This window comes from Sus scrofa, chromosome 1 (assembly GCF_000003025.6).
Source record: "Sus scrofa isolate TJ Tabasco breed Duroc chromosome 1, Sscrofa11.1, whole genome shotgun sequence".
Classification (NCBI taxonomy): domain Eukaryota; kingdom Metazoa; phylum Chordata; class Mammalia; order Artiodactyla; family Suidae; genus Sus; species Sus scrofa.
The window spans coordinates 165,546,792-165,559,624 of NC_010443.5; the positions used below are offsets into that span (position 1 = coordinate 165,546,792).

Sequence of the window (12,833 nt, forward strand, 5' to 3'; positions counted from 1 at the left end):
ATTCCACCACTCTGTAAATTTACTCTTTAATTATACACTTAAAATGAGTGAATTTTATCATACATTATTATACCTAATAAAGCTGTTTTCAAAATTTGTCAGAGCCAAAACAAATTTATTTCTGCTAAAACAACAGAAAATGATGTTCTCATTTTGATAATAGTGGAATATATGTTTTGTTTCTTTTATGAATAAGCAATTTTTTAATTTTATGATTTTTATTTTTTCCATTATAGTTGATTTACAGTGTTCTGTCAATTTCTACTGTACATCAAAGTTGCCTAGTCATACATATATACATACATTCTTTTTCTCACATTATCCTCCATCATGTTCCATCGCAAGTGATTGGATATACTTCCTTGTGCTATATAGAAGGATCTCATTGCTTATCCACTCCAAATGCAAATACTTTGCATTAACCCCAGACTCCCAGTCCATCCTGCCCCCTCCCCCTCCCCCTTGGCAACCACAAGTCTGTTCTCCATGTCCATGAGTTTCTTTTCTGTGGAAAGGTTCATTTGTGTCATATTTAGATTCCAGATATAAGTGATATCATATGGTATTTTTCTTTTTCTGACTTACTTCACTTCGTATAACAGTCTCTAGTTCCATGTATGTTGCTGCAAAAGCAATTTTTTTAAACTGTGTGTGACAATAGATGTCACTAGACCTAAAATGGTGATCATTTCACAATATATACAAATATTGAATCATGTTGCACACCTGAAACTAATGTAATAATATTACATGTCAATTATTTATCAATAAAAAAATCCTAAAAATAAATGAATTTTGCTACTAGGCCTTTACCCAGTAAAAATTGGGAGCCTGGTAAATATTTTTTGCAATTTGGCATGTGAGGATAGGGAATCCTTAAAGGCTAATAAATTCCATTCCCCCACATCTTCCCTATCCCACTTATATCGTAATGCTAGCTGGATGAAAGGAAGACCAGTTCAGTCTTGGCTAATATGCAAGATCATTTATGGAGCAAGATTTTAGTTCTTCCAAACTAATTTGTTTCTTTATACATACATGGATTTGCTTGTTTGTGTTACGTGATTTTTTTTTTTTGAAATTTTTATTTATTTTCTTGTTTTCTTGCCATTTTTAGGGCCGCTCCCGTGGCATATGGAGGTTCACAGGCTAGGGGTCCAGTCGGAGCCATCGCTGCTGGCCTACTCCACAGCCACAACAACGTGGGATCTGAGCCATATCTGTGACCTACACCACAGCTCATGGCAATACTGGATCCTTAACCCATGGAGCGAGGCCAGGGATGGAACCCACAACCTCATGGTTCCTAGTCGGATTCGTTAACCACTGAGCCATGGCAGGAACTCCTGAAAATTTTACATATAGCAGATTGTTTTTGGATAGTGGTCAGAATGTGCAGTCCTTGCAGCACATGTGTACACATTTCATTGAAATACAAAAGGTCTTGATGAGATATAATGGTATTTTATTTCTACAAACCTTATTCTTACTCTTTTTCATAAGTGAATGTATTCATATTCCTTTTAAAAAATTTATTTTTAAAATATTTATTTATTTATTTATTGCTTTTTAGGGCTACACCCACGGCATATGGAAAGTCCCAGGCTAGGGGTCTAATGGGAGCTACAGCTGCCAGCCTGTGCCAGAGCCACAGCAATGCCGTATCTGAGCTGCGTCTGCGATCTACACTACAGCTCGTGGCAACACCAGATCCTTAACCCACTAAGTGAGGCCAGGGATCGAACCTGCAACCTCATGGTTCCTAGTCAGAATCATTTCCTCTGTGCCATGATGGGAACTCCCCAAAATTTTATTAAAGTATGGTTGATTTAAGTATGTTCTGTCAATTTCTGCTGTATAGCAGAGTGACCCAGTAATACATACATATGCATTCTTTTTCTCATATTATCTTCTATCATGTTCTATCAGAAGTGATTGGATATAGTTCCCTGTGCTATACAGTAGGATCTCATTGCTTATCCATTCTAAATGTAATAGTTTGCCATCTACTAATCCTAAACTCCCATTCCCATCCTACTCCATCCCCCTTCCCCTTGGCAACCACAAGTCTATTCTCCATGTCTCTGAGTCTTTTTTTGTTCTATAGATAGGTTCATTTGTGCTGTATTTTATATTCCAGATGTAAGTGATATCATACAGTGTTTGTCTTTCTCTTTCTGACTTCACTTAGTATGAGACTCTCTAGTTGCATCCATGTTATTGCAAATGGCATTATTTCATTCTTTTTTATGACTGAGTAGTATGCCATTGTGTATATGTCCCACATCTTCTTAATCCATTTATCTGTCAGTGGACATTTAGGTTGTTTCCAAGTCTTGGTTATTGTGAATAGTGCTGCTGTGAACATATGGATGCATGTATTTTTTTGAATTGTAGTTTTGTCTATGCATATTGCTTGAGTTAAAATGTAATTACTTCACTGTATCTGATAATTCAGGCTTTTCTCTGTTCTAAGGCTTTTTTAATATTGAGAGATGCCAGCTTTAGGAAAAGATGAACCACATACTTGAGTCATGTCACTCTGCGACTTCTTACGTGAATTTATATCCTAGGCCATAGCTAGTTCCATTTGTTTTGAGATTATTTTGATGAAATGTGGGGATATAGTTTATATATCTATATCTATATAATTGAAACAAAAGGAAAACTCACCCTTTCTTGTAGTTGTACAGTGCTTAGTAGAGAGCTACAGAAGACTCCCCCGAAACAATGACAGTATGTCATAAGGGATCTGGAGCCAGAAGACTTGGGTTTGGTATCTAGTTCTGCCTCTTACTGGCTTTGTGCCATTGCTTAATTTCTTTCATTGCTGCTTAATTTCTCTATGTTTCAGAGTTCTTGGCTCTAAAAAGTGGATAATCATACCAGCATTATCTTAGATGACAATTTTAAGATAATATATGATGAATCACTGTGTAAACCATTAAACTAAATAGAAATATAAATACTACTGTTATTGTTCTTTGAAAGTATTATATATCCCCTTGCTGTGGATTTATTCTGATTTACATTTATGTCCTTAACCATTATGTAGGTTATTTACTGATCCTAAGTGATTTTGTTATTTTTTTTCTTTCCATAGAGCATATCATGTTCCAAGTGGGAAAATATTAGCTGTAAAGGTAAGTGCTGGATATATTTTATGAAACTCATGAAGTTTTTGAGGCTTACCATTTTCCTCCCATTCCTACTCCCCTTAGCTTGAGTCACAGATATTGTCAGAGAGGAAATAAAATAGATTAAGGTTTGGGTGGTGGAAGCTCTGGCCCTGTCATGACATTCAAGCTCCTGAAGGTCTTTTTAGTGCCTCCAAATGTTCAATTATAAGCTCCTTGTATTGTGATTTTTTTTTTTTGGTCTTTTCTAGGGCTGCACCCACAGCATATGGAGGTTCCTAGGCAAAGGGTCGGATCAGAGCTGTAGCCACCGGCCTATACCACAGCCACAGCAATGCAGGATCTGAGCCATGTCTTTGATCTACACCACAGTTCACGGCAATGCCAGATCCTTAACCCCCTGAGCAAGACCAGGGACCGAACCTGCAACATCATGGTTCCTAGTCAGATTCGTTAACCACTGAGCCACGACAGGAACTCCTTATGATTCTTATCATTGTCACTCACACTTATTTCTGCATTCCCTGCTCAGTGACATCACTCTCTTCCTCATCCTAAAGCTCAAAATCTTAGTAGTCATTCACTCCTTTCTTTCATCTGCCATATCCTGTCAGAAATTTTCCCTGAATTGCATCCGTGTGTCACTTTCTTTCTATTCTTGCCCTTATTGCCTTGGACTTGTATCAGGACTCCTACCTGGCCTATTATAAACTTCCTCACTGTATCTTTTAGTCTGCCACTGGTTGAATCCCAGATCTGATATGTTGTTTTCTTGGCACTCCTCTTCCCCCAGCTCTAGCAGCATACAACATAAAGCCTACCATGTCTGCCTCGCTTCTTTACATCTTTACGGCATCCTGAAATACCCTAGCACCCTGCCCCCGAGTAGAGTGAAGCACATAACTCAGGGATATTCTAGGCAGTTATCTGAGATGCTCCTCACTTGTTTCCATCCTGTTCATAATGTATACCCTATAACTGCTATACTCCAAGATCCTAGTCCTGCTACACTATTTTGGATTTAATATCTGGCATCTGCTGTTGGATGCTTGATCACCCCATCATTTTATTTCGTATTTCCATAATGGGCTCTCTTGAATTGCACCACTGATTGAACCCCACACTACCTCAAGTCCAATTCCATAGAACTCCACTTCCAAACTGGGCTCTTAGCTAACAAACTGGTCAGGCCTACTTTGTTCCTCACTCTCCCCACAAATTGGTCTGGCACTCTACACATAGGCCCTTACCTACCTTTACAGCCACATCCTCTATTTTGCCTGAGTGTTATTTCTGTTATGCCATTTATCTCCATTCTCTGAGCTGTTAATAATGAAAGCTTTTATTATTATTTTTTGAATGACTATTATATGCCAGGTATTATGCTAGATTCTTTATAATTATTATCATTAATCCTTAAAACTATAAAGTAAGCCTATATATTTTAGATTTTAGGTCACACCTTGGACAATGAGAAGAGCAAGGCCAAGATATAAAACAAAATCCGTCTGGCTCTAACATGTCCCCCAAAGCACATGTCCTCTGCTACACCATGCATCCTTCATACCAGTTATTACTATTGCTCATCCCTTTGATTTCCATCTCCTCTAAGATGCCTTCTTAGCTGTCCATGGTGAGAATTCAGTCTCTTTCCCTAACACTTGCATAGTGTATATATTTCTGCATCTTTTATCTTACCTAGGAAACTAAGAATAGGAACAGTTAAATTGCAGTTGGTTGTATTTTTTAGTAGGGTTAGACCAAAACTAAAACTCAGGTCTTCTGACCACCGTGCAGTCCAGAGTTCTTTTTCCATACCACACCTAGAATGTGTTATGTATTTTATCAAGTCTAGTTTTAATAACTCCATTAACTTTTGGTGAGGAGCTACAGGAGCACTCCCGCTTGGGATGTTTTCTTTGATATTCTAGCCAAACTAGGTTCACAAAATTCTAGATCCTTGGAGATTATCTGTCATAGCCTCACATTTAAAGAGGAAGAACCTCAGGTCCAGATAGTTTCCAGACTGTAGAAGCAAGGTTCAGCCCAGTATTTCCCCGAGTTCACTGAGCAAGTACAGCTCTGTTGTATCCACCTCAGCACTGGGTTGTCTTTTTCTACTTTATGAGTTCCGTCTTCACTCAGAGGATGTGTCCATCTGACTCCAGCATTGTTTCTTTCTTCTTTCTTTCTTTTTTTTTTTTTTTTTGGTCTTTTTAGGGCCGCACCTGTGGCACATGGAGATTCCCAGGCCAGGGGTGGAATTGGAGCTGTAGCTGCTGGCCTATGCCACAGCAACAGCAACACCAGATCCTAGCCACGCCTGTGACCTACACCACAGCTCACGGCAATCCTGGATCCTTAACCCACTGAGCAAGGCCAGGGATTGACCCTGTGTCCTAGGATCCTAGTCAGGAAACTCCACGGTTTCCTTTTTATCTAGTTATTTCTTTGTTTAAAACTCTTAGATTGGAGTTCCTGTCATGGCTCAGCAGTTAGCGAACCCGACTAGCATCCATAAGGATGTGGATTTGATCCCTGGCCACACTCAGTGGGTTAAGGTTCTGGTGTTGCCGTGAGCTGTGGTATAGGTCGAAGACTCCGCTAAGATCCCTCATTGCTGTGGCTGTGGCCTAGGCTAGCAGCAACAGCTCTGATTAGACCCCTAGCCTGGGAACCTCCATATGACGCAGGTGCGGCCCTAAAAAGCCAAAAAAAAACCCCCCCACAAAAACCCAAATAACCCTCTTAGATTGTTGCCAGTGATGTATTTAAAGACAGTCAACTTAGGTTATTCACTCCAAGAGAGGGGAGCACAGCTATAAATCACTCCAAAAAACTGTTTGGCCTTGCAAGTGCACTATAATTTTTCAGAAGTTCATACATTTTGAATTATGTTTAGCCTAGGCTGATAAAAAAAACTCTTGTACATAATTATTTAGTTTGGTGTGACAAGGGACTAACAGTTGTTTCTGGGAAGGATGAAAAGCACATTTAAAGAGAGAGCACATTTAAAGAGAGGACGCATTTTCAGAAGAGCTGTTAGAGATTTTCAGTAAATGAAAACAGTGACTTCACAAATCTGGAATTCACTAACCAGACCATAAAACTGATCTGCAGAGCAGGGACTGTATTGTATTCACTTTGTACCCCTTGATTCTGTAAAATCACACACTAGCTGCTCAAAGAGTGAATGAATGATTTGAGTAGCTATGATTATTGTGTTTAAACTTTTTGTTTAGTCCTTAGCTTCTTGGTAGGGAAAGCAGAAACCATTTTGCTTATATCATAGTCATGACCTAAGAAAAAGAAACGTTGTCATTTCTTCATAACAGAGAGAATTTTTCTTTAAATCTTAGCAATGTTATTTAGTTTGGGGATTTTCCAGATATCTTTCTTTTATTGACTTCTATTTTTTTTTTTTTTTTGTCGTCTTTTTAGGGCCACATCTGCGGCATAGGGAGGTTCTCAGGCTAGGGGTTGAATCAGAGCTGTAGCTGCCGGCCTTCGCCAGAGCCACAGCAACTCCAGATCTGAGACGTACACCACAGCTCACAGCAATCCTGGATCCTTAGCCCAATCAGCAAGGCCAGGGATCAAACCTGTGTCCTCATGGATACCAGTCATTGGTTTCTGCTGAGCCACAAAGGGAACTCCTGATTTCTAATTTAAATCCTTTGTGGTCAGGGAACATACTTTGTATAATTGGAATTATTTTAAATTTATTGAGATTTGGTTTTTGGCCCAGAATAGGAATGATCTTGGTAAGTATTCCCTGTGCACATGAAAAGAATGTATAGTCTATTGTGTAGGATGTGGTATAAATGTCAGTTAGATCAAGTTAGCTGATAGTGTAGTTCCAAATTTCTGTTACCTTTACTGATTTTTTTTTTTTAGCTACTTGTTCTATCAGTTATTGAAAGAGGGCATTGAAATCTCCAGCAATAACTGTGCATTTTCCTATTTTTTTCTTGCAGCTTTTCATTTTTTTACTTCATATTTTTTGAAGATGTTAGGTTATCTAGGATTATGTCCTCTTGATGAATTGGCCCCTTTATCATTATGAAGTGATTTTCTTTATCCATGGTGATATTATTCTTTGCTCTGAAATCTACATTGATGTTAATATAGCTACTTCAGCTTTATTTTGACTAGTATTAGCACAATCTAGCCTTTTATTTTTAACCTGTTTTCTCTTTGGGACAAATTTCTTATAGTCAACATATATTCGAGTCTTTTTGTATTTTAAACTTGTCTGATAATCTGCTTTTTAATTGAGGTATTCAGATCATTTGCATTTCGTGAGATTATTGACATGGTTGTATTTAAGACTGTCATTTTGCTCTTTGTTTTCTATTTGTTCTGACTCTGTCTTTTTTTTTTTTTAAAAAAGCAGTTGCTTTAGAGTTTATAGTATACATCTTTAACTAATCATAGTCTACTTTCAAGTAATATTGTACTACTTTTCCTATAGTATGAGAACTTTTCAATAGTATACTTTAATGTCCCTCATCCCGATCTTTGTAATTACCATACATTTTACTTACCTTATAAATCCCCAAATACATTGTTACTATTTTTGCTTTTGACAGTCATTTATCTTTTAAAGGCATTTTAAATGTAAGAAAAGATTTATTTTATGTTTACTCACCTAGTTACCATTTCTAGTGCTCTTCATTCCTTTGTGTAGATCTAGATTTCTTCCTGGTATCATTTTCCTTCTGTGTGAAAGACTCCCTTCTTTTACATTTCTTATAGTGTGTGTGTCTTCTGGCAGTGAATCTTGCATGTCTAAAAAGTGCATATTTGATTTTCATTTTTTGGAAGATATTTTTGCTAGAAACAGAATTCTAGGTTAATCACCCTTTTCAGTATTTTAAAGATTTTGTTTCACTGTCTTGTGACTTGTATTATTTACAAAGAAAAGAGTACTGTCATTTTATTTTATTTTTTTAAGTACTCAATGAACTTTATTACATTTATAGTTGTACAGCAGTCATCACAACCAAACTTTATAGCATTTCCATCCCAAACCCTCAGTGCATCCCCCTCATCCCCCAACCTGTCTCATTTGGAAACCATAAGTTTTTCAAAGTCTGTGAGTCAGTATCTGTTCTGCAAAGAAGTTCAGTCTGTCCTTTTTTCAGATTGCACATGTCACTGATAGCATTTGATGTTGGTGTCTCATTGTCTGACTGACTTCACTTAGCATGATCATTTCTAGGTCCATCCATGTTGCTAGAAATGCCGGTATTTTGTTCCTTTTAATGGCTGAGTAATATTCCATTGTGCATATGTACCACATCTTCTTTATCCATTCCTCTGTCGATGGACATTTAGGTTCTTTCCATGTCTTGGCTATTGCATATAGTGCCTCAATAAACATCGGAGTACATGTGTCTTTGTGAGTTGTGGTTTTCTCTGGATAGATGCCCAGGAGTGGGATTGCTAGATCAAATGGTAATTCTGTTTTTAGTTTTCTGAGGAATCTCCATACTGTTTTCCACAGTGGTTGGACCAATTTACATTCCCACCAACAGTGTAATAGAGTTTCTTTTTCTCCACACCCTCTCCAGCATTTATTGTTTGTAGACTTTTGGATGATGGCCATTCTGGCTGGAGTAAGGTGATACCTCATAGTGGTTTTGATTTGCATTTCTCTAGGAGTCGGTGATGTTGAACATCTTTTCATGTGTTTTTTGGCCATCTGTGTATAAGAATACTGTCATTTTAAATCTTTATTCCTCTGTACATTAGAACTTACTTCTTCTCTAACTGCTTTTAAGATTTTTTCTTTATTATTTGTCTTATGTAATTTAATAATGGCAAGCTTTTATGTAATTTTCTTCATGATTCATGTGTTTAGGATTTGTTGAGATTCTTGGATCTGTGGATATTTTAGCTTTTATCAAATTTGGAACAATTTTAGCCATTATTTCCTTAAGTATTACATCCCCATCTTTGGGAACTTAAATTTCTTATATGTTAGATCACTTGACATTGTCTCACAGTAAAATGTTACTCTCGTGTTTGTTTGTTCTAGTCTTTTTTTTTTCTCACTAATACTTCATTTTTGGGTGGTTTCTGTTGTCGTTCAAGTTTTCATGTTTTCTTTTTTAAAGGATTTTATGTTGTCTCTATTTTATTTATTTATTTATGTGTTTATTTATTTAGGCTATACCCCTGGCATGTCAAAGTTCCCAGGTCAGGAATTGAACCTGCACCATAGTTGACCCTGTGCCACAGCTGTGGCAACACCAGATCCCCAATCCACTATGCCACAAGGGAACGTCCTTCATGTTTTATTCTGCATTGTCTCATCTACAATTAGTTTTGTCAAGTTTATTTTTCATTCTAAACATTGTACTTTTTAATCCCTAGAAGTTTATTTGAGTCTTTTTTACATCTTCCATTTGTCTACTTAACGTGCTTCATCTTTCTTCTACCTTCTTGCATATGTGGGACATAGTTATAACTGAATTAATGATCTTTTACTTATATCATCAGTGTCATTTTGGGGTCAGTTTTGATTGATTGCCTTTCCTCCCTATTTTGGGTTGTACTTTTTAATTTTTTTAATAGCTGATGATTTTTTACTGGATACCAGTCAGATGGCATAGGTGCATTCCCATAAATATTCTTGAGCTTTATTCTGAGATGTTGTCTAGTGAATCTGAAACAGTTTGATCCTTTCAGGATTTGTTTTTAAGCTTTATTAGATGGGACTAGCCTAGTGGTTAGTCTAATTTTTCCCACTCAGGTGAAACAGTAGTCTTTTGAATACTCTATCCCAATGCCTTGGCAAATACAGCTTTTCCATCCTGGCTGGTGGGAACACAAACTCTACCTAGTGTGAGGTCTGGAGATAGTTTCCTATGGTTCTTTCCCTGGCCTCAGGTAGTTTCCTGATAACCATGGCTAATCATTTCTCAGCTGAAGACTCCAGGGTCTTTCTACAGATCTCTGGAGCACTCTCCTTTTGCTCCTCTGCCAGTGAACTCTAGACGCCTTGGCCGCCTCAGAATTCAGTTCTTTGATCTTAGACAAGTGGCTCAGCTCCCCTGGGTTCTTCTCCTTGTGCGGGATCTGGAAACTCTTGTCTCATCAGTAAGCGGGACAGTCATCGGAGTCATCGATCGCATTTGTTTTCCATCTCTGAAGGATCACTGTTCCGTTTTATGTCTGGCAGCCTTTTGATTTTTCTGGGATTTTTTTGTTGTTATTTATTTATGTTCTAGTATCTCTTCCTCTCTAGTATCACCACTCTGATCCAGCCACATGTTTTTAATCTCTTGTTTGATGTGCTGGCCAACTTTTATATTGATCTCTCAAAAGTAGAAGCCACCATTTATTGATCATTTATAGTGTGCTAAGCACTCTACATTCCTTTTCCTCATTTAATGCTCACAACAACCTTTTGCAGTTACTGCCCTTATGGATCCTTATTTTACCGTTGTAGAAGCTGAGACACAGAATGGTTAAATAGCTTAGTCCCACCACTAATAAAGAATGGAACCAGGCTTTGAACCCAGGCAGTGTGACTCTACGTCCATGCTCTTAACCTCTGAACTATATTGTGGCTCACAACCCTTGGATTTGGCTTCTTAAATCATGGTTCTGATCACATGTCTTTGCTTCTTAAAAGCTGTCAGAGACTCTGCATTACTTCCCAAGTAAACTAAAAACTCCATGGGATGGAACTCAAGATCTTCCACAGTATGTCATCAGCCTACTTTCAAAACACTATCTTATGTGTCAGAATTCTGTGCTTCTTTTAACTTGAACTCATTGCCTTATCTGAACTCAAGTACTTTCTCACTCCAGCACTTTTATTCATGTATTTCCCTCTAATTAGAATGCCTTCACCCATGTCTAGACCAGTCAAAATCCTTCACACTCTAAAAGTCAGCTCTAAATCTTGCTCCTCCATTGAAATTATTTGGATAAATCCTGCCACATATAGTATATATATATATATCTCACTCACTTGCCTTTTTCTTAACCTCTCTGGAATTCTCTGTATGTGTCTTTTGTATTTGCTGTTATTATACATGTACACTTCCTCTGTTACATTGAAATCTCCTTGTAAACAGGGGACATATTTATCTTCTTGTCTTTCTCATTGATTCATACAGAACCTTGCATATAGGGCCTAGTACAGAGCACTTCATGTAATGACTAGATGTTTTAACACATAATTTGTTAACTGACGAATAGAATAAATTTTATTCTTTCGTTTGTTCTTTACTTCTTTGATTCATTTTTTTGAAGAAACATCCTGAAAGCAGCTTTAGCTCACATACAAAATATCCTGTAGTGTTCTTGGTATGGACCATTGCTCTCAACCCAGAGTATTTCTTAGCTTTTTTTATATTAAAGGGTGAAATGAAAGGTTAAGAGTTAGAAGCACATTTGATCTTTTCCTGACCCCCTCCTGACTTTTGTGTGACTTCAAGCATGTCACTCGAACCTCTCAGTGACCTCAGCTGTGAAACTGGGCTGCGCAGTGTCACATAGGGATTTCGAAGAGCAGCAAATCACAGTCCTTGTCTAAACAGAATCACCTGCAGGGCTCTGATGCCTTCGTAGAATGATGAGGGAAATTTAATTTCCCAAGTCAAGTGGTCATTTGGATCCAGACTTTGAATGTCTGTGGGAGCCAATTGCATGAAGGTCCTTGAAAACCTCTTTTCATTCTCAAAATATTTCTAATTTTTGTTCTTGTTAATGTTTGTATTTTTAAGGCTTTTTTATCTAAAGCATATTGCAATGTCTGGGTATATTATGGTGCTTACCTCTTCAGATTTCAAAGGTAGGAAAATTCCACTTTAGATGTTATAAAAAGCAAGTTGAATTTTGGGACGAATGGAAGTACCTTGAATTTTTATTTTGTACCATTGAATTCAGAAAAAAATTTGCTCATAGAGAGTACTTTTAAAATGATATTAATGCTATTTTGAAGATAACTTTTTGATGATTGTGTATGATTCATGAAACATGTTTCTAATTAGCTTTTGGAGGGGTAGGAGGAATTCAGGTAAGCAAGATGATTGCAAACAAGTAGAGCAGAAAACATAAAAACTGCTGTTACCCATCTTGCAAACAGAACCTTTTTATACTGTTAATATGTTCTGTAAAAATCTTTCAAAGAGTAGAGCTTAGTTGATTCCCCAGGATTGTCCATTTTCTAACTGGGAAAAATCCATCTTATGGGAAATTTAGCAATGTATATAGCATGTGCTGATTATCATTCTTTGACTGCTTTGGGTTTCTGCTGCTTTTAAACTAGCATTTAAATGGACCATTTGATTAATCATTTGTATACTGACTGTAATCCTCCCAAATTTCCTTTCTGAGTTGTACATACTGTAAAAGACAATTATGTCGCCACAGATTAAATAAGCAAATTAAAATAGAATAGCAGCTTAATTTGACCTGTGATTTTGCTCTCCTTCCCTTTAGTGGAGCCTGTGCCACTCCAGCAAATAAATGAAGTCATCCATGACAGCTTGTGATGAATTGCCGTATTTATACTGTATATTTTAATAGCCTCACACTAATTTAAATTGAGCACAGAGTAAATTATAATTCAGTCACTTGACTGCTTATATTTAACTTGACAACTCATCCTTATTTGTCCTGGAGGTGTAGTGGAGAGCAGTGGAAATGCACTCAGGTATTTCAGTTTCTCACTTA

The 12,833-nt window shown here is 37.3% G+C and overlaps 1 protein-coding gene across 13 annotated transcripts in view; it reads left to right on the top strand.

Moving 5' to 3' along the window:
* Positions 1 to 12,833, top strand: part of MAP2K5 (mitogen-activated protein kinase kinase 5) — a 275,190-nt gene that overhangs the window by 88,529 nt on the left and 173,828 nt on the right. For all 13 annotated transcript variants that reach the window (XM_021100479.1, XM_021100474.1, XM_021100477.1 and 10 more), the window contains exon 9: positions 3,104 to 3,143. In XM_021100479.1, coding sequence (XP_020956138.1) covers positions 3,104 to 3,143 — 40 coding nt within the window. The remainder of the gene's footprint in view (positions 1 to 3,103; positions 3,144 to 12,833) is intronic.